This window comes from Epinephelus lanceolatus, chromosome 18 (assembly GCF_041903045.1).
Source record: "Epinephelus lanceolatus isolate andai-2023 chromosome 18, ASM4190304v1, whole genome shotgun sequence".
NCBI lineage: Eukaryota > Metazoa > Chordata > Actinopteri > Perciformes > Serranidae > Epinephelus > Epinephelus lanceolatus.
The window spans coordinates 33,859,546-33,881,896 of record NC_135751.1 but is presented as its reverse complement, the minus strand read 5'-3'; the positions used below and the strand labels follow the sequence as shown (position 1 = coordinate 33,881,896).

Genomic DNA, 22,351 nt, shown 5'->3' with positions numbered 1-22,351 from the left:
CCTTGTCAAGTGTCTGTGTGTAACAAACACTAGTGAGGGAAGATGCCAAGAGGCTTATGTCAATTTTGAAGGAGCTGCGGGGTCACATGGCTAAGAAAACTGTTACACTGGTGCTTCACTAGTTGCAGCAAAGAGAAAGAAACTGTTGAAAAACCTATTATGATATCTGGGCTATTGTTTGCATGAAGGCATGTGGGAGGGTATGTCAATTTGGAAGAAGGTTTGATGGTCTGATGAGACCAACGTTGGGCTTTCTACTACGTTTGAAATGATCCGAAGGTCACACAGAAACAACACATGCCAACTATGAAGCATGGTGGCAGTATCATGCTGTGGGGATGCTTAAAGGGACAGTTCGTCCCAAAATCAAAAACATATTTTGTCCTCTTACTTTTAGTGCTAGGGAAGGTAGCAATTTATACTTGCGCTATTATGTCAATGTTTAATTGCAGTGTATGTCCTCAGCTAATAGTGTCTAATGTTCAAACTGACTGTGTACAGAAAGTGGCATTAAAGGAGCATGAGAAACCTTTGAAAACGATGACGTAGACACCCACGTTTGCATGCTGATTAGATCTTATCTGTCACAACAACACAACATTCTAGCTAGGTCTGCATACTTTATGATTTTATCCTTCTTTCCTATCACCATGGCCGCCTCTGACAATGGATATTTTCAGTAAAAAGTTCCATCTTGTCAAGCTTAAGCAAGGAAATTTCTGGTCTTACTTTTCGCCATCTTTGTCATATTTTCTGTAAAGAAGCAACCATCTGCAGAGTGGACAGTCATTTGCATGCCCAGTGTACATCAACAGTCAGGTGTTTTCAGGTGGTTAGTATAGACAGAGATTATTTCTAAAATGGTGCTTAAATGTTTTTGTGTACAGAGATTAGTAGTATTTGTGTGGATGTGGCCTGTGTGTCTCTGCAGTGTCCCCTAAATCCCTCGTCCCACCAGGACACTTACGTGGAGTCTGATTCTGCGTTACACTGCAGGAAGAAGCCCACGCTCTTCTGGTGTGGTCGGTCTGGATAGAAGCGCGGCATCACCATTATCTTCCATGGAAGGTTTCGGACAAAGCAGGACGGGCTGAGCACAGACTCACTCAGGCGGCTGAAGCGTTCTACAACGAAGCGGAAAGTCGCCTCTGACCGCCAACTGGTGTCTTTGGAAAGATGGAGGGACACAGTAAGAAAGCAGGGGGGGCAGGTTAGATTGTGAACAGTGAACAATTTTCCTCCAGCTCTCACTGACAAGCCCAGGTGCAACTGGAGACTAACGACTTCACAGCCAATTAAGTTGAGTAATTCACAGGATGATGTTAAACCTGGATTATGACAATTACTTTCACAGCACAAGCTTCCAAACAAGCAAATAAGCCAAGTGTTTGTTACAGTGTAAGAGAACATCATCCTCACCATCCTCCATGTCCTCCTCTGTGTTGTTGTGTCCATCTGCCATGGCCACGTTACCATTGATCACCGGGTTGGCCGGGATTCTTGGAGGGTCGTCTGTGTCCCCAGCTGTACAAAGAGAGAAACAATGTGATAAGTCTGAAGGGTTCTAACTTATATATTAAGGTAAAGACAAATTCTTCAGTTTTGCCAACTATATGACTTCAGGTCAGCAACGAGGGGTTACAAAATGTCAAACTATCATATCAAAATCAATACAATATGCCATCGAGCCATAAAAAAAGCCACACAAAAGGCTTCCTATCACATTTGTGTTCATTTTCTTCCATGTTTACAAGTCATAATTGAGCAAAAGTAATTACCATTTAAAACTAAAAGTTGTAACTACAACAGACAATCTGCTAGATTATGTTCTCATAAAGCTTGTTTTGCCAGGATTCTGTGAATATATGCACGCTTTAAAGAGCAGGACAGATTTATAATCTCATAATCAGCGCAAAGCACAAAAACAGCATCAACTAAGATCAGACTTTTTTGTATCAAAAAGCAAAAAAGCAATTCCGCAACTACTATTTTCATCTTTATCTCTGGCATCTCCACACACGGTGATCCTTCCTCTCCCCTCTCATACTTTCACTGGGAAAACCCTGCTGAGACAGCATGACAAGTCTTCTTTCCCAGTCTGTGTGTCAGCGAGAGGGCAACGCAGACAGAATGTGTGTGTGTGTGTGTGTGTGTGTGTGTGTGTGTGTGTGTGCGCGCGCGCGCGACAAAGACCATGCGACATTACAGTAGGCCGGGTAATTATGGACACAATGCAGGATTAGGCCGCAAGTCATCGCTCAAACAAAAACACACGCGCGCAGGGGACAACAATTATCCCAGCCGAATAATGAGGCGGCTCGATGCACGGTCTCGTCTATCAAAACACTGTGGAACAGAGGAGCTTTGCGTGGACTTCAAGGAAGTGAGTGAAATCTGTCTGGATCCTGTGATGATGACAATGACGCAACAGAAGCCAGACTTGAGAGTAACGACAGCACTGATATGAGCACTCAGGCATATGTCTCCAAATGTGTTGATGTGTCAGTCTGTCTCTTACACTGTATTTCATACGGATCTCTGATCCTTGTCTTCCCCCGTGCTGACAGACGCAATGGTGTCAGTGGTGTGTGTGTATCTCCAGGTAACGTTACTGACCGAGTCCTACAGGAGGCTGACCTCCTTTCCTCAAGTGGATTACGCCCTGCTAATGGGGTCTGTCAGTCAACTCCATGACAACTTCTTGTCCCGCCTACTCCGTCAGTCTATCCTGAAACCTCTGAGAAGTACATCCTAATGGATCACTGAAATCTGCACGAGCTGGAGCTGGATGGAGTGCCAATAATTTCATATTGGAGAAAAATGCCTGAAGGTTTAATGTAGAACTTCCTGTCACTCAAACTACGAAGGTGTCTGGAAGAGGAATATCACAAGCATTTCAACACAGGATATTTTTACAGGAAGCATCAGAGTAATTGATCTGAATACCCGCTATTGTTGCACTACAACAGTAACAGTAAACATAAAGTATAAACACATCTCTTTATCTCATATTCTAATCTTTCCTATGATTTAAAGTCCATCGCCTGTAGGGGGAAAGCAGCAAATAAAAGTCCTCATCATCATCAAGACGAATTTTCTCCCATGAGACAACTGTATGCTGGGCAAAGAGAAAAACAACTCCAGATGTGTTTAACCTAGAGCAACAAGGTTATAACAACACAGCTGATACTGTTACACTGACTTGGCACTAAGATGCTGAAATGCTGTTTGATGCATCAGACATCAATTGTGTTTCTCTACAGTACAAAAAACCCCTAAGACAAATAATATAACTGGAATTATACCTTTTATGATTTCAATAGCATCTTAGTCGTTAATCGTGTCCTATTAGACAACTTGGGTTTCATGAGATATCCCTTGACAAATAACATACTGTTTGTTTTCAATTCATTTCTGACATGTTTGAGGAGCTGCTACAGGCATAACCACTAGATTGATTGCGTGGTAGCAACAGCCTGGCATATTTTGCTGTGGAAAACAGATAAAATGACTTAGATATGCAGAGCAGATGATGGACTAACCCCACTGCAAGTGTACAGACCCTCACGCCATGAAGCAAATTTGGTATCTGTTGCTATGAGCAGTCAGACAAAAAAGCAGTTTATTGTGTCAACTTGTTTTCAATGTCCTTGTAAGGCTGCAGTGCACTGGGAGGGAATCCAAGAAGGGTGAACCAGCAACTAAGGGGTAAGGAAGTCTGGTGAGTGCACCTGCTAGTAGTACCACAAGTATAAAAACGGACGATTAAAAAATATAAATGACACCTGGGGCTGTTTCTAATTGCTCTTTTGTGTAATTAAATAAGATATGCTGTATATTGTGTGAAGCCGGATAATAAGCAGAAATGTGTGTGTGAGCAAATAATAAAATCCCTGGGAGTAAATGACGCAGTGATGCTGAAGGCTCCCTCAAAGCCTCCACTCTGCCCAAAGTTGACATTAATAAAAACTTTATAAAACACTAGGGCAGATGTTCAGTGTGTGAATCGCTTGCTAAACGCTAACATAGGTGGCCCTGACTACAAAGCTGACTAACAAAAACACAGATCATTAAAAATGGCGAGCTCCATGCCGTTTGGTCGTCCATACAATGAAGCAGCAAATCCCCGCGCTGCCTCTGTGCGGGCCTGGCTTACCGCAGCGGCGACTACCGTTACTTGCCAACACTGCTGTTTGACATAACACTGCCAAACGTCAACATATAAACTAGCAAACAACTAATCCAAAGCTTGATTTACATTCAGTCTGACACATTGTCGTCTGCTCTGGCAGCATGACTAAACTTGTTACAGCACACAATTTAGCAAATCACGATTGACGCATCTGCGTTAGCAACCTAGCTATGTAGCAACACTAGCCGCACACATATTCATCTGCAGGCCGTTATTAGCCAACATTAGCTGGCATCACAAGTACAAGCTAACACGCTTAAATTAATGCTAAACAAAAAATACCACCCAGAGTTGGTACATTATACCGCTAAACAGCAATTAGGGCAAAGGGGGGAAACAATCTACATTGCGTGAAGCTAATATTCAAGGCCTAACATTCAGGCAGTAGCTGAATCGAACGTTGCAAAATACAAGCCACCATTTTGGAACGCCACACACCCCCTCCGTGAGTGTTAGCCGACCAGCTAACTAGCATGCTAGCCGCCGAATGAACGCAAAGAAGCGGGCCCCGGGGCTAATTGGCTAGCTTAAAATTAGCTGTCTCGTTAGCAATGTACACTGCGTTTTACCAGCTAAATGAGGACACACAGCAATAAAACAGACACCCGGCACTCTCTGTATTGAAAGTATTTACTACACATATTGAGGGGTCAAATGTGCCGATTTCGCATTTTAGGTGTCAAACTGACAAACTGTACCTTGTTGTTAACCGACATCGTTACTTTGCAGGCCCGTATTTAATGTACAAACCATCAAGACACGATGCTAACACACTATCTTTCCGAAAGGCTGGCGTAACGTTAAATGTCGAGCTGTTATTAAAGGGCGATATTTTTGTGCTATCAGACACAAACGGTTACTTTGTTTACGAAATAGCTAACTTTGACGAGAAACGCGGGCGCCGATAACTGTCAAAATCAACCTAAAGCCCACTGTGAAGTCAAAGCACCATAGCAAGATTAATTTACCTAGCGATGGCTCCATGTTAATTGCAGACTAACAGCCACACTGTTTACAAACATTAAACGTTAGGTTATCAACAATTAGCGGGCCTGGATTTCTATGACTGCATGTTGATTTTAAACTGCGATGATCTGGCAAACTGCATCTGAGAAGTTGTTCCAGCAAACGGCCGTTAACAAAAACTTAACGGTTTATTTGCAAATAAGTGACCGAAACGAATGAATGATTTCCGTGGCTAATGTCTGACAGAGGTTGAACGGCTCATTTGGGTTATTTACAAGCAATCGACTACTGCAAGCATACCGAGAGAAATTCAAGCTCCGTTCGCTTATAACGCAAAATGAGGTCAGCTCCACACAAGTATGCTGCAACGGACGCACAATCAGCAAAAATGCAGCCGGCTATCCTAGCTAGCTTCGGGCCTTCGTGTTTACTGTAAAGTTGAGCTCCGCTTGCACAAATGAAACTCCATGCATTTCACGTGCAGCAGTTAAATCGTGACAAAATAGGCTGTAAAGTGTCCCTTCACCCTTCTTGGCACCATTACATACCTTCCATCTCCATGTCCTCTGGTTCGCTGAGCTGCTGCTCGCCGGCTTTCTGTTGCTGCTGCTGCTGCGTGTGGTGATGGTGGTGGTTCATGTTGGCAGCTGTTGTTGTTGTGGTTGTGATGCGGTGCTCCCTGTTATCTCTGTTAGCCTCGACCTTGTCCAGGGTCGGCTCGGCGGGGAACCGGGTTCTGGACTGCTGGTGAGGTGTGGTAGGATGCGGAGGTGGGGTGGACAGGTCGAGCCTCGGCGGCCGGGCCTGCTCTGTTGCGACCTCGGCCTTGTCCGCTGTCAGCGCCGGGGAGTGAGGAGGGGAGGTCGGCGGGGGAGCGGGTAGAGAAACGCGGACGTATTTGCTCGCTATTCGCCCAATCTCGGCGCCTTTGGTGGGTGCGAGTCGCTGGCTGACGGCGGGGGGTGGGATGGATGGACCGGGGCTCCGAGGAGGGAGGCCCGCTGAAATTAGCTAAATCAATCCGGCTTTACCCCGGGAAATGTGGGGCAATAAGACAACGCACAGCACGACCTGTATGTTGGGGAACAAATACCCTGTTTATAGCTAGCGTTAAGCTACCTGACACTAGGCAGCCAACTGCTGATATAGGTACAACAACAATGAAAACAACGGTTCATTTGCTATAGACACACATTCAACAACTTTGCCTGCGATATCCCCAGTCCGTGTGCTCCTCCGATTGTCCCTCGTCTGGGGAAGAGCGGAGGAAAAACCTATCCATTCAAACCAGTTTCCAATACGGAATAGCACTGATGTTAATTTGGAAGTTCGCGGAGATGAGAGTTGCCACGGCCCGACATAAAACAATTCCCCCAAACCGCCCTAACACGATAAACGACAAAACGCGGCACCTGGTTGCATTTCGAGCTAACCTCCTGTTTGTGGTGAGGAATGTGCCCGGTCATACAATGTTAGCCTGAGCTGTGTGGCTCTCAACCCGCTCCTCCCGTGGTTTGTGATGTGTGTTGAGTCTGAGGTAAATCTCAAAATGGCGGTCGCGCTTTTCTCTCTGAAATGTCACATCCGCATGGAGATCCAAACACTGGCCCATCCCCGGCCAGGTTCACATCCATGTTAAATGATAGGGATCAGGCGTGTGCATCGGGTACAGGGGAATATATTAAAGTACGTACAAAAATTATTAGATTAATGGAGATTATAAGAATGATAATACGGGCCTAGGCATACTGGTGACTGCATGTTGCACTGAGGGCCCAATCAGTGATTTACAATGACTTGAACAGGGGGGAAATCGTTGTCTGGTGTGGTACTGAAATGCATGCACTGAAATGCAAATCCAAAAGTTTGAAATCACCTGTTATATTGAAGTTTTTCTTCTTTATTTTATTAATGGCTATTTTAACACATATGAAACAGCACATTTTAGGCAACAAATGAAATATGTTCATCTTATATTCTCTGATCCAGTTCCAGTGGCGCTAACGCTACCTTCTATGTATTGTTTGTTGTGGAGTTTGAAGAACAGCATATTATCACCCATTAAATAAAATAATAAAAAACACATTTTATCCATTAACAGGAGACAGGGGCCCCTTTTCAAATGGGGGTGCATTTTACTGAAGGGTCATGCTACAAACATGAATGCAGGATTTTTTTTATTTAATTTAATTTCACTTAATTTTATTTTAATTTCATTTTTTACTCCAACGTACTTTACAACTTTACATTATGGAACAGCATTTCATAGGATACTTTCCACTATACTGTCTTAGGTGACCTGCACTCTGTTGATGGGGGCCCATTGCTGCTTTGTGGCATTTAGTCTAGTTTTCATTTTATGTAATTTACTCAATTTACTCACTTATTTACACATGTATTTAATTTATCTTGTTGATGATGTGATGCAGCATGATCTTGTGATGTCCTTCAAGATTTCAGGGGGCTGCTAACAGGTGTTTTCCCACTTTTGCTGCAAGTACTGTATTATTCAAGGCTCAATTAAAGTAGGGTAAGTTGCCAAAATTAGGTTCTAATTTAGATTATCCAAAATAAGTTTATCCATCCACCAAAAATAGCCTGCAACCTTCCTCGGATGAGACCATTTTTCACTTATTTCGTAGAGGGATGTTTGCCAAAATCAGGTAATAAATCATTTATTTATTCAAAATAAATAGCCAATACATATACATACAAAAACAAATACATAAATTGATAAATTTTAAAAGTGCAACAGTGCAAGCCTCCATGCATAATTGTGACTCAGCTCAGAGAGAGAAATATGACAGTACAAATAAAAATGTCACTTTACTCACTGGTGAAACTTACCAACTTGTATATCATTGAATATAACCATTGTGAGGGACAATCTACGTCCAGTCATTAATTATCTTTTTACTTAGACACTGTTCAATATGTTATTGACACTTGTACTGGTCCATATCTGCAGTGTTGACACCAGACTGTGCGTGTCTGTGTTAGACAAACCTTCAGATCTGAGTAAATGGCACCCTGCAGTGGATAAAGAGAGAACTACACCAGGACTCAGTCTGAGATAGCGTCGCAGTTGTTTTTTTTTTTTTGTTTTTTTAAAATGACTGTCTCACTTTCGTCTATCTCGTTTCATTTTATGTTATGGTTAGTGCTCATTATTAAAGTATTTTTTATTAAACATCAAAAATAAATACATCAAATATTATGGATAAATCATCATGAGAGAGTCATATGTGGATTTATTGGGTGTTCATAATTATCAGCTAATATTAGAGGTTGTTGCTGTGGAAATATAGAAGTTATGATATGATATATATGTTATATGATATAATAAATGAAGTCATTTTCTTGCCTATAGGTTCTGAATTAAAACGAGGGGCGATGAATAAATTCACAGAAAATTATATTGATGATAACCTTTATTTAAAAGGTATCTTCTAAAACATATTATATTATATTATATTATATTATATTATATTATATTATATTATATTATATTATATTTGCGCTGTTTTCACGACAAATCTTGCGCTCTCTCGCAAGCTTTAGTAAATGGGGATTTTTTTCGGTGGTTCTTTTGTGTCAATGCTGTGACGGACGTGTCCAAGAGCCAATGACATTCTGAGAAAGGCTCTCGAGCCCACCCTGCAGTGCTCATGTTGCCAATCATAGCTGACATCTGGTAAAATGGGCGGGGTCAAGCGCATAACAGGGTAGTCTGCTTGTATATATTTCGACGTCGGCTACCAGGAAAAATAGTTGGCTAAGCTTATCTTCACAGATGGCAGTTAGGATAGGGAACTGCGTTGTATTGTAGTGCGAAATATTAAAACGCTAACAGTATTCATGAATTTATTAACATAATTCTTCATACGGGGTCCGTATATTCATTTTTTAACACATAAAGCCGCGTTTTACTCGAGTTTAGGTGCATTAAATGGAGGAAAAGAAGGAAGACGGAGACTCGGAGATACAGGAACACGGACCCGAGCACTGGTTCTCAAAATGGGAGCGGCAGTGCTTGGCCGAAGCGGAGCAAAGGGAGCCGAGCGAGGAGGAGGCCGACAACGATCAAGAAAAACTGTGGCATCTCTTCCAGAACTCCGCCACTGCTGTGGCACAGTTATACAAAGGTTTAAATCAGCGCTGTCTTTTTGACTGTTCGTCTAACTATAGTTAACGCTACATTGCTAGTACGCTTCTGGCTTGTTGGTTAGCACACTGGCTACTTACCGGGCGTTACAGTGAACTAACGGTAGCGTCACTGTCGGCAGAATGCTAAGTAGCTCGTTAGCAAACTCAGTGGCCAGTACTGGGTAACGTTTACAGCTGATTTTGCAATGCTAAATTTAGCTAGCTGTGTTAGCCAGCGAAAAAAAATAGTTATGAACTCGAATCCGACGTTTTACACTTCGTTTTATTGTTAAACAAACATATCTATTGGGACTGGCATAATTTAAGCTGCTAAAGTTAATATGAAAACCTTTGTCAATAAGACTGCTTGTTGACACCAAGTTAGACAGCAGCTGATAGCTAACGTAACGATAGCCAGGCTAGTTACAAAATGGCGATGGTAACAACAACCGTAGCTACGCGACATTCCCAGATGACAGTCTCTTGTATACTGTCAGTGTTACCATCTGTTACACCGGGCGCGATTAGCTGTTGAAATGTGATTTAAAGATATAAAGTTAACGCCACATAATATACTCTAGTCCCAAAACGCCCGGTTTGCCGCTGAGTGGGCAGTTTGTTTAGCAACGCGCAAGTTAAGCTAGCGTTATAATCACAAAATGGCGAGGATAGTATTGGTTCGCTGTGGAAATATTGGTTTGTCTACAGTATGCTGCGACTGTGGTGCTTTCAGACGCATTACATTCCGGTCCTTGTTGACAGAGCTCGACTTGTTAAGTCTATCCGTGTTTGACATGCATGTTTGACATGGCTCTGCAACTTTACTGCTGAGAGGGCAGTAAGTTTGTGTGTCGGTGCTTTCTTGCTAAACAAGCTGCTGCCAAGCTGGCCATCTAGCGCTGGCTGACAGTTATTTTTATGCCAAACCCTGTCCCTGCAATTGTAGATGTAAGACAAAATGGCGAATGAAAATGATCTTCACGTCAACCCTGTCATCACCAAGCTGTAGTGGCTCTCAGATGTTCTGTTGTCCTTTGGTCACATTAGTCAAGATTGCTTTGCTTTGAAATTATGGCAGCATGTAATGTATAGAAACCAAACATATTTCTCCTGTGTTCCCACAGACAGAGTATGCCATCAGCAGGGCCTGTCATTGTGGGTGCCATTTCAGAACTCTGCAACAGCCCTTACCAACCTCTACAAAGGTATCAAACCACATCACTCCTTTCTCCATCCTTGTGCCTCTGAGCAAGATTTATTGCTGCCAACTACTACACCTACTGTTGTTTTTGTGCTTCCTTACACCAAACAGGCTGTCATTGTACTTGTAAATACTGACATGTTTTTAGGCTCCTCTGACAGGATGTAAACACTCTTATCAGCTCCATATTGATCAGTCTGTGACAGGGCTTGTAGGTTATTGTATGGCAGTGAAAGGCATGTTCACTGTAGGGTTAAAACACTGCATTTAAAAGTCTATAACAATGTCAGGAATTCACTGGTGAAACAGAGATATTTTGTTGTCAGTTGTAAGAATGAGATTGTACTGGACTTGACTCCTAATTTGGTGGACTTATTCCTCAAAACTTGGCAAAGGATTCCCAGGTAGAGTTGTACTAGCGAGTTGTTAATTTGCTGCTGATTTAAAAACTGCCAGTCATGTTTTTTTTATGTTGTCACAAAAACAAACAGAGCTAAAAGTATGTACGTTATAATCCATGATACTAAGATTTCCTAATGGTTTCTGGCTTTGGACTAAAACATTGTCACTGTTACCATACATGTTTGCGCTGCTTTGGAATACATGATAATGAACAATGATTATTTTCATGATGCCTTTCACCATCGCAGAGAGTGCTGAAGCCCATCAGAGAAGCTTTGATCGGGGCATCCAGATAGGCCACCAGCGCCGTAATAGGGTGGGTCTTGTTCCTCTGTTACCTTTGTTAAGCACCTCCATTCTCTTGTATCTGAACAAAATGTGATATAACACCTCCCTACATTAGGGAGCACAGGAGTGCTGAAAGGGGGGAAAATGCATTAGTGTTTGTTAATGAAATTAAACCTTGCTTAACTAATGGATGTATCACTCCTGTATTGAATTGCAGGACATGTTGGCCTGGGTGAAAAAGCGCCGGAGAACCATCCGCAGGGAGGATCTTATCAGCTTTCTATGTGGCAAAGCACCACCACACAGGAGTAGCAGGGCTAACCCTCGGCTGACTATGGTGGCCCCCAGCCGGGCTAATTCACCAGCGGAGACTGGCTCATCTGTGGAAGCAGACCTCCAGCCCTTCAGGGAGGCCATAGCACTGCATGGTGAGTTAAGTGTGAGCATGGCACACAGCTTACACACCAGTAGTCATTCTAGCCACCAAATCAGAGGCATGGTTTACAACCCATGAGGCAGCCACATTGTTGGATAGAAAATCAGTGTTACTGCTGTTCTATAAGGCTATTTAAGGTTTGGCAATGTGTTATAGAGTGTTTGTGTGAAAATGTCTTTCATACATACCAGCTGGCTCATTTATCATCACCTGAAGCAGAACTATAAAATGTTAAAATAAGTCTAAACACTGAGGTGCAGCATGTTTTTTATGTGTGCGAGAGAGTGTTTTAGCACATGCTTGTCCCTCAGTAATCGTACTCTGCCACATATGGCGCAGAGATAAGGGTATGTTACGCACGGGTGTGTAAGTATTGGCCAATGGTGAAAGAGGGCCTCACGTTCTCAGCCCCTCGTGTGTGTGTTTGTGAGAGGGAACGTCCCACTTAAGCACAAGCGAAAGCAGTCCGCTAATAATGACCCTGGTTTTAAATATGCAGACGCTGCTGTTTGTTTGTAATGCAGTTTCTTTACTGTATGTTGGTATTTCTGCTGTACTGTCGGTGCACACGAGTGCTGAGAACATTATCTAAATGTCCCCACATTTTAAATGGCTGCTGAGGTTAGCATGGATGATGTTAGGCATTTGGTGGTTTAGGTTACAGAAACACAAGTTCAGTCTGTGTCAGGGGGTTTCAGTTATCAGATACCTTTTGCATTTCACAACCAGTGTCTGTGTGTTGGGGCAGACAAAATCATTTTGATTTTACATGGACAAATTGCATTTCACATTTCTGTCCAGTGCCAACTCTTAACAATCAAATTCACAGAATGTTTGTTCAGTGTGGTGACACACATGAACTCTGTATTTCTAACAGACGTGCAGTGCATCATGAATACAGTTCATACAGTACGTGAGCATTTAGAGAACACTCTAATCTTTACAGTGAGGGGATAAGGGGATAGTAGGGGTATAACAATTACACCAACATGGATTGATATAATGATTCAATGATTAACGATCCAATACTATCAATGCAAAATTAAAACACTTATTCACACTTTAATTTTAAAAATACACCCATATTTTCAAATTCCCAGGCAACATGTCCAAGTGCACCTCAGTGCTAGGTAAGAAAAGACAATAAGGATATTTACCAATATTATCTGTATCGTATAATGACGAAGCTTATGATTTACATCCCTCAGGGATAGAAATTGTTTTTCCGTTAGTTTACCATACTGTGGTTTGAAGATATACGTGCCACTTCGACATCATGACTGAAGTTATGACGAGTTAAGAGTCATTTTGTTCAGCCTAAGTTTTGGCACTAAGCGATGACCTGGAGACGGAAACAGCCATTGACGCTACGGCCTGAGCGAGTGACCTTGACAAATGATAAGGTTGTTTACGTGTTGTCTCCTTCCCATCACAAGGGAACGTCTTGCCCGGTTACACATTTCAGTAGCTCCCCCAAGGAGCTGGTTATATCTCAGAGGAAAAAAGTGACACTCCCTTCATGTCTTAAGATTAGAGATGAACACTTAAGCTTTGATGACTGACATGCTTAAGCAGCGCAAAACATTTTTTCCCACAAATACCCTCTCTGGGAAGATGAGGCACCATCTTTCTGCCCCTGTGTGTTGATGCCACTTGGATCGGACGGTTGTCATTTGGGGTCGTGCAAATATGATGAATATGGGATTGATGGTGATGATGATGATGATGATACAATGATGTGCTTGGTTGTTTGTCACTGTTCGTCCACTTAAAAGACGCCATTGATGTACATGTAGCCTTCATTCAAAGGTAGCTTGCCTCATTGCAAAGTCCATAAATAATGGAGATGAATAGTTGCAGCTGCTACTGACTGAGGGTTTTTTGGATCCTTTTTTTTTAATCTCGCTATCAGAATTTTCATATGATATCCGTTGCATTTCTCCATCCACTGATGCCCTTGGTCTGATGCTGCTCTCTCCTCTCTATCCTGTCCCCTCCTCCCTTCACAGGTCTGAGTGGAGCCATGGCGAGTATCAGTGTGCGCTCCGGTGCTCCAGGGTCTCCCACACATGTGAGTGGGAGCAGCAGTAATGGAGGTGGTGCTGGTGTAGGTGGATCTTCTGGCTCGGGGCCGGTGTGCCGCAGCAGGCGCAACGGGCTCCAAGACGTCGACCTGAACACTTTCATCTCGGAAGAGATGGCACTGCATCTGGACTCTACAGGCTCTGCCTCTGCTGGAGGGGGAGGAACCAGGAAACGAAACTCCACCCAGTGCAGTGATGTCATCACAGACTCCCCTACACACAAACGCAACAGGATGATCTGATCTGCCGCCTGCCTATGTGTGTGTGAGGGGGTGAGGGAAAAGCCTTCAACGCCAAGGCGAGGAGAGGGGGGATGGATGGGCTTATGTGGGACAGATGGACAGATCCCTGGCTGTGCAAAAGAACGTGGGCTGAAAATGAAAACAGGGACTGAAGGTCTCAGTTCGGTCCATTTAGATGTTGAATGAATTCTCTTCCTTGTCTCCATTCCTCACAACATTACTACAAATCACTGATCTGCAATCAGAACGTTGATGGGTGTGTGTGTGTGACTGGGAGGTCTGGACGACACCACACACTCCTCAGACATTGCTGCCCCGGAAAGGAGACAACGAAGGAACTCATTCTGGGGTCGCAGACCATTCTCGAAGGGGTGAAAATGCACCTTGTGCTACTTGACAAGTAAAAGCCACTTGATCCTTGACACATTTGTGCCCTTCCCTCCCTTAACCTCACTCATCCTCACCCACCACCTTAATAAGGAAGTGAGGGCCATGATCAAATCGTCTCACTCAGCGAATCAAGTTGCTCGCCAAATGTCCGACCTGACTCTGTCAGAGACTCACCTCTGCGTCAAACAACCACCTGTTCTATCTGTTACTTTATCATCGCAGCTCTCAGTTGACATTGCCTGTCAGTGGCGGAGCTAAAATCACCCAGTAGGAGCACATCTGTGACGTCATCCTGCTTCACTTGCCGCTTGTAACCAGTTACACATCTCTGGCTACTAGGTTGATGGCATGTAACTTTATTCTTTGCTAATACTCTGCTTCAACAGTGGCTTGATTTAGTTCAGCCAGACACCCTTTTTGTTTTTAAGTTCAACCACCAGTGTTAAATTCTAGGTTTGTTGCCACTGTTTGCAGCAGTGATAGCCAAGTTAATTTTGCGTTCTTTCTCCACCTTGTTTTTTCTTTTTGTTGAGGATAAAGGAAAGGAATTTTTTTTTCTTTGTGTATACAGCTTGTCAGACAGCCCGTTTGCTGACTGCGACGCCCTCTCCCCCTTTTACCCTAGTCTTATTACGAAAGCAGCTGCTGTTTTATGTGATCTTGTGATTATTCTGATGAGTTGCAATAAGGATTTTTGCACTTAGCTTTCACCTCTAACTCATGCAAACAAATCGGCTCTTCCATTGTATCCCAGTTGTAGCCTCATCAAGCCCTCGACAGGCCTGCTTGTGGTCACTCCACGCATTATTTACCGGTTGGTGCTTAGAAAAAAGTTGGAAACAGGGCCGTCACGCACACCTCTGGTTCCAGCAACTCTTCAAAAGTGTTTGATAAAGTTGTGGAGCATTCCTGCGTGTGGGCTCAGCTCGTATTCAAAGACTCAAGAGTCATTTCCTGTCAGACAGATGATTTATTGGAAGATAATTGGTGCTGTAAAGAAAGCGTGAATCACAGAGATGTTTACAAAGGTAGCATTTCTCAACAGACCCGCCAAGCATGCCAGCCAGTGCACATGAAGAACTGGATTATTTGGTTGAGTGTGAGATTGGGGTGTTGGGACACTGTCTGCTTTTTGTATAAGGGGCGTGTGCATTAATAAGACGTGGATGGGTTTGATTTTACTTGGTACAGGATGATGCAACTCGGAGCTTGTTTCGTTCTTGAAATGGTCATTGCCTTCCATCCTTATGGAACGGAGAGGAGACACTGATATCACGAGTCAGAAATTTGGGTTTATTTAGCAGTTTGTAAAGTAATATAAACTGATGTTAGTGTCGTAATGAAAGATTATTGGAGTTAAATTGTAATAAACTCGTTGGTATATGCTTTGATTTAGCATAGGAAGCTAACAAAGTGTAAATTATAAAAAGAAAATCTTGAGTTGTCTAGTTATCAAATCAATTCTATATATTCTCAGTGATGCCCTGCCATAGTAAGTTGTCAGTGAGGCGTAAACACCTCAACTTAACCTGTTAATACCCGCTGTCGCTGACTTGTAAGATGTCAATGTTTCCTGCTCTGTTTTTCCTCCTTTCTGTTGACCTGTTCACTCCCCTTCACCTTTACGACCTGGAAAGTGGGTTTTCTTTAGTTGTATAAAGCATGCCAGTTTTTAACTTCTGTTACAGTTTGGTCACAGATTTCATTTTTGCGTTATAGGTTTGCTTTTATATTCATACATGATTGCTGGCTTGTCAGTGAGAAGAAAAGAACCAGGCTGAGATTTGTTTCTTCTGTCTAAAAAAAAAATAATAAAGTGTTCTGTGTTTTAGGAGTTTAAGTGAAACCACTGAATTAGACTGAAAACGTCAACGTCATATTGGAAAAGTGAGATTTGATTTGCGAGCAGAGAGCATCTGATTACTGTGAAGGAGGGTCAGAAAGTGATTCATGTCAGTCTTGGATTAAAATTGTCTAAAAAGCAAACAATGTCTTGTAAAGTTCTGGGTAGCTTCAGCTAGCACAGGTCTAGTGAATGACATAGGAAGGATCAATGTTTCTTGAAAAGGAACTTCGCCCTCAAAGTCATATTTAGGCCACATCCACACTAATATGTTTCATTTTAAAATGCTTAACTATTGCTATGTTTATGCTGGGTGTCCACACTAGTCCGCCATTTTGGATCCCTGAAAATGGGGTCCTTTTTGAAAATGTTGGTTGGCTGCGTTTTGGAGTCGCACCATGACTTTCCCACTGTATGTACACATTAGTCCATGATCAGCCCCCTTCGCTCTTTGGTCTGGAAGCAAAAGCCTTGAAGAAAATGCTAAGTTAGCATTTAGCTAACTATAAAGTATTAGGTTTAAGACGGGTGTTAAAGGTCAGCATAATGGTATAGGTTACATCTCTGTATTCATAAGATGAATCATGTCTTTGTGTGTAATGAATTATAAAGTGGATTATTGCAGCGTTGTAGCAAGGTTTAAATAACCATTACATTGGTGGGTTTGTCTAGGAGGTGGGTGCGGTTTGTAGGGGCGTGTCGTGAAGGCTTCAAATGGAATTTGAAATATTGAAATGAAAGCTATACATGTCTCTTGTAGTCTGGGCAGCCGGAAACAATGACACAGACATCTGCATTTGCTTCCTGATTCGATCTTCAGCTAAAATGTCAATTCAAAACATCATAGCTAGGTTTACATTTATTTATTCTACTTTTGTGGGTACTCCTTTCACGTCGCCATGGCTTCCTCTAGCAAGGGATAACGCTCCCGCTACCCTCTAATATGGCAGCATATTGGCTACACAGTGACTCCCAATCTGTTTTCTGTTGCCCTGACCGTCTTATACTCGTGTTACTTGCGGCAACAGTTCCACCACAGTGTCGGTCCAAGCAAAGAAATCTGTGGTATTCACCATATCCGTAGTATTTTCTGTATCTAAGCAGCCAACCTTAGAGTAAACCACCTGCTTCCTGTTTACACCGACACATGCATGCCCAGTGTACATTAATATTGATATGCATTTCAGGCATGTTAGCATGGACGGAAATCATTTCTGAAAGTGTGCTAAATACTTGAGTGTTCAGAGACTGTTCTCATGCGTTTTAAAATGAAAACGTATCCGTGTGGATGTGGCCTTAGTGTCCGCCAGACAGTTTTGAACTCTGCAGATTGCTCAGGGCAGACTATGGAGTGAATCCTGACAACTGAGCTGACAGCCTGTCCACACGCTCTTCATTAAATTGAGTTTTTCTTCCTCCAGACACTTTACTCACTGTTTCCTGTCTGACGCTCCGCATTGGCACTGGTAGCATTCATGACTGAAACCAAATGGCACGTGTTGTTACAAATTAGTAGTTGAAACCTCCCAGTGTTTTCTGTTGCATGACAACATGCCAGCTAAAGGGAAGATGTGAAACGTCTGCTGACGGGGAAATTAACTTAAAATTCAGACTGAAGAGTTGGCTACAAGTGGGATTGTGCCGTCTTTCTAATCCCACTGTTCAACCTGCGGCGTTGACCCCCCCCCCCCCCCCCCCCCCCATTGATTAGCCTGGTTATAATAGAGGGGGCACTTTGTGTTTTTCTTTTCTTCCCCTGAGCCAGTCACCGGCCTTCATCCACATTGTTTCAAAAAGGCTGATTCATGCCACGTGTCTCTGGAGCCAACACTATTATCAGCTGTTTCTTGATACTTATTTGTTTAAAAAGTAATAAATGGCTAATCTATATACTTAACATTTAATTGTTGGTATGATATATGTGGTTCACATTGTAAAAGAAATAAAACCATTGAGTTGCAATTGGATGGACTATGTTTCATTAAAATAAAGACAATGAAGAGTTTTGTTTTATCTTAAATCTGATTTGCTCACTAATTTAAGGGTTTTCTGTTAAACATGTACACACACATTTTTATATTTGTCAACTTGAAGCTCTGGGGTCTCATTTATAAACACTGCGTACGCACAAAACGAGGCCTGAAAGAGGCGTACACTGCTTCCCACGCAAAAGTTGTGATGAATAAAGACAGACTGGGTGGGAGAAACTTTGACCCGTGATGGGAAATCAGCGACGCAGATGGTGAAGGAGAAACCTGATTGTAGGAATATTTTTGGCTTTTGTTCATACACACATTTTTAGTGTGGCTCCTACACACTGTTTTATAAATGAGACCCCTGCTCTGTTTACTACAGGAGAGTGACAATCCTCCAAGAGGTCCTGATTGGCTATAAAAAAAAATTACATGCAGTGCAAGGAGGCTTAATTTTTGTCTTCATTTCTAACCATATTTGCAGAAACTGAAAACTCAAGAACTTCCACCACAGGTTACCCTTTTAGATCCGGTTGCAGTTTGCAAATTTATGGCATGCAAATTAGGAGCGGTGAGCATGTAACGACTAATTTGCCAGTTATAGTCCAGAGGCTGAAAGTAATCACATTTCACAAGCCATGTACGAGAGAGAAGGACTGAAGTGACTGATTTATTTATTTAATTTTGTAGTTAGAGGGGCCTTTAAAGTTATTAAAAAACACTGGATTTAACTGTACAGGTAATTGATTTAGTTGACATGCACAGGTGGGTAAAACACTTCAGCCATGCATTAAACATTGTGAGATTGTGACTAAAGCAGGTCTGGTACATTATTTCAGAGCTGAGGTTTCTCAGTTTCGGGTGGCTTCATGTCTGGACTTAAATTAATTCAAGTGACGTTTACCTTAGCACTCTTTAGGCCACTAGATGGCACCAGAGGACAGCATTAGAAAAAAAAACACTTTATCGCATGGCATTAGCTCTGCTCATGAATCTATGATGAGGACATGCACATAGACAAGCATGTGGAGTTTGTGTTAGCCCAGGGGTGTCAAACATAGGTTGTTCATCTGTTTTGTAAAAGGATGAACGTCTGCAGAATGTACTTGTAATTCTTTACACAAAACAGTGACAATATTGGAGCTGATGGTTTTATTGGTCCATCCCATCTGAGATCAAACTGGGCTGTATGTGGCCCAGAAACTAAAATGAGTTTGACACCCCTGTGTCAGCCAGTTCTGATGCAGTAGTGTTTTATTTTCAATGTCAACATTCTGATGAAAACTGCTGTCCTAAATTTGTCTACTCCTGCCCATCTCTGAGGCTTTCTACCATCTTAAAGGTTCCTTCCGCAATTTCTGACCTCTGGCAGCACTGTGAAGCTGTTTTTTGTTTTTGATATGAGTGGGTTTCCAATTTGTTTCTCGCACAGGTGACTCAAACAGTCCAGCTAGTGGTTTCACACTATTCCACTCTACAACAGGTGGGAGTGATGTGCCTTCAAAGGCAGACAGTAAGAAAACTGCTGACTAATAAACATGGATAGTAATGATGCAGCATTTAAACCAGTGGCTTTTAAACTTTTTGTGCCCTAGGCTCACCAAAGGGCGAACCTAAATCTCAGGGCACACCTGTATTTATATCTGTGCACAATAGCAACTATAACGTGTTAACACTCTCATCACGACATAAATGTTTGTTCTTATTTACTGAAATCAAATAACAGTTGACATAATGATTCAAGAATTCATTTCAAACATTTTAAAATTACATTAAAGCAACAATAGCACCTCTGTTTAAATGGGAAGTGATGTGTTGCACACTTAAAATTCCCCCACATGAACAGGGACAAACAGGTTCCCTGTGGAGGTTTTTTAAATTAAAGTTAATTACATTTTGTAAGTAGAGTTTGCCGCTTTATTAGTAAAAGGCTGTGCACAACAGACTGATACAGTCGGTTAAAAATTAATTTATAACTTTTTGTATAGGCCTCGTTGAATATTGCAATAATAATGTGTGTTTATCACAAAATCCCACGGCACACCTGGATTTGGATCACGGCACACCATTCGAGAGCCATTGATTTAAACTTTGCAAATGTTTTAAGTGGAAGGAAATTAACTCAACAGGTTTGTCACACCTCAAGGATACACACGTAAAGTTTTGGTGAAAAAAAAAAGGTTAACTGTTGTTTCCAAGAAAACTTTACACGGCACCTTTAAACTGCAGCTGGTTATTATTATTATCTTTTTTTTTTTTAAATATCTTTTTGTCACATTTCCTAAAACTCACTGCATTCTCACAACACTAAATCAAACTCCTCTGTCTACTCTAGTACCTTGTAGCATTTCTGATGAAAGTGAAAGAAAGCAATGAATCATAAACAAGGGATCTCTGACGCAACTGTGAATCATGTCAATCACTGCTCATGAACTTTGGTCAAACTGTCAAACTAGAAAGTGCTGATCAAATATGAATCAAGATTCTGTTACTGCATTCCTATTTCTCACCTCCGATATTTTCCATAACATATTTTAGTGTACTGTTCAGGGGCTTAAATATAAACAGTGCAGTGCGGTTGCACTGGGGCCTGTGGGGTGGGGGGGCCCATAGAGAGAACGAGCCCTTGAAAGTGATTCAGATTGCTGGGTGATGTTGTCCAATGTCAAATCTGTATTTGTGTCAAGACAATACATGCGTGATAGCATGCACTAGGGCCCGTCATAACGTCCTCGCGCCACTAGTTTATCTGTAAAATGAGAAGATTTATGACCTGGCAGCCATGTTGGAAACAGTCGAGCCAAAACCAAGCATCGCCCACAAACTCTCTCATTTAACAGCTAAACAGTACAGTAAAATATATTTCTAAAAACATCCCAGGCGAGAAATACACAATGCAATGGCTTTTATTTGATCAGTGCTCCTTAGTTTGACAGTTGGATTGCAGTGTACAGTGACTGGCAGCTGCCTTACTTTGCTTGGATCGGTTGTTTTTGGTGCGCTGCTGACTCAAGGAAATTCCATTAGACACAGTAGGAAGAGGAGGACGGTCTGTCTCATGTACTTCTTTCAGAACATTGTCATAGTGACAGTTTCAACAAATATGACAACGTTATTTCAATCAAGTTCCCAACTGTAGCTTTAAAGGTGCTACTAGCTTAAAGTGGCCGTTTAATTTTCTTTGCACGCAGTTTTTCTCACCAAAACACACTGTGTGTATCCCTGAGGATTGCTGAACACATTTATTTCACCATGAACATCTGCAAAGTCAATTCTTTTACTGTTAATACTGCATTAATTACATCCATGTGTTCCAGTCCCCATACTACCACTACTACTACAACTATACAGTAGCTATGCCAGGAAAAGATTTACTATGTCCCAATACATAGTATGTCAGTTTGCAGTATGCCAAAAATACCGGGATGTTCTACTACATCCAGCTGATTGTGCAGTATGTAAGCCAGCATGCTTTTCTGGCTATTCTGACCCACAATCCTCTGCGCAGCGGACAATCCGTCACATCAGCTGAGCTGCAGCCAAATGACAGCACATTGTCAGCTGATTGACAGCTGTCAGAAGTCACAGTGACAGATGACATTGTCCTCAAGTAACTGATGACCAGTTGAATAGTAATAAGAGGAATACTGATTAAGTGAGCAAAATAATCATAAATATTACAAACAAAAGGACATGCAGATGCAATTTCACTGTCACATATATAAAATGTTAGAATCTATAATCTGTGCAGTTATAACTTTACAGTTTGACTACATACATCGCAAAGTAACAACAGCAGAGCTCTCCGGGTGGATCTGCATCTCTGGCGAACTTGGTAAGGCATATAATGGTAATGGATATAAAAGCAAGAGGGTCAAAGTTCAGGGCGTATCATCATGAGAGTAGCATATTGGCATGCAGCAGGACGTACTTTTTAAGAGCAGCTGCAGCACCTACTAAAAGTAAAAAGTACGCGATTTGGAACACACCCCATGTTTACTTGCTAGCACTCTACTATTTCCCTGCCTTTGTTGGCATATTGAAATGCATCTTTGCACATTACTACCACCAACTGAGGATCAGCAGAATAGCATGAAAGCAGCAACAGAGATGAGCGCCTGCACATTACAATCAAACACTGCCCCACGAGGCATGTTACATAAAGTCCATGAGAAATGGCAGGTGTCT

The 22,351-nt window shown here is 42.2% G+C and overlaps 2 protein-coding genes across 4 annotated transcripts in view; one reads left to right on the top strand and one right to left on the bottom strand.

Annotated features, from left to right (window-relative positions):
- Nucleotides 1-6,717, bottom strand: part of usp7 (ubiquitin specific peptidase 7 (herpes virus-associated)) — a 40,646-nt gene extending 33,929 nt beyond the window's left edge. For all 3 annotated transcript variants that reach the window (XM_033644473.2, XM_033644474.2, XM_033644475.2), the window contains exons 1-3: nt 5,707-6,717; nt 1,420-1,524; nt 968-1,166 (exon numbers count right to left, since the gene is read on the bottom strand). In XM_033644473.2, coding sequence (XP_033500364.2) covers nt 968-1,166; nt 1,420-1,524; nt 5,707-5,797 — 395 coding nt within the window. In that variant the 5' untranslated portion in view covers nt 5,798-6,717. The remainder of the gene's footprint in view (nt 1-967; nt 1,167-1,419; nt 1,525-5,706) is intronic.
- A 2,178-nt stretch (nt 6,718-8,895) lies between these two features.
- On the top strand, nt 8,896-18,210 carry hapstr1a (HUWE1 associated protein modifying stress responses a). Its single transcript, XM_033644987.2, has 5 exons — nt 8,896-9,303; nt 10,429-10,509; nt 11,156-11,223; nt 11,413-11,623; nt 13,641-18,210. Exons 1-5 carry the CDS (start codon nt 9,108-9,110, stop codon nt 13,955-13,957), a joined length of 873 nt encoding a protein of 290 aa, XP_033500878.1. The 5' UTR covers nt 8,896-9,107; the 3' UTR covers nt 13,958-18,210.
- Nucleotides 18,211-22,351: the final 4,141 nt, after the last annotated feature.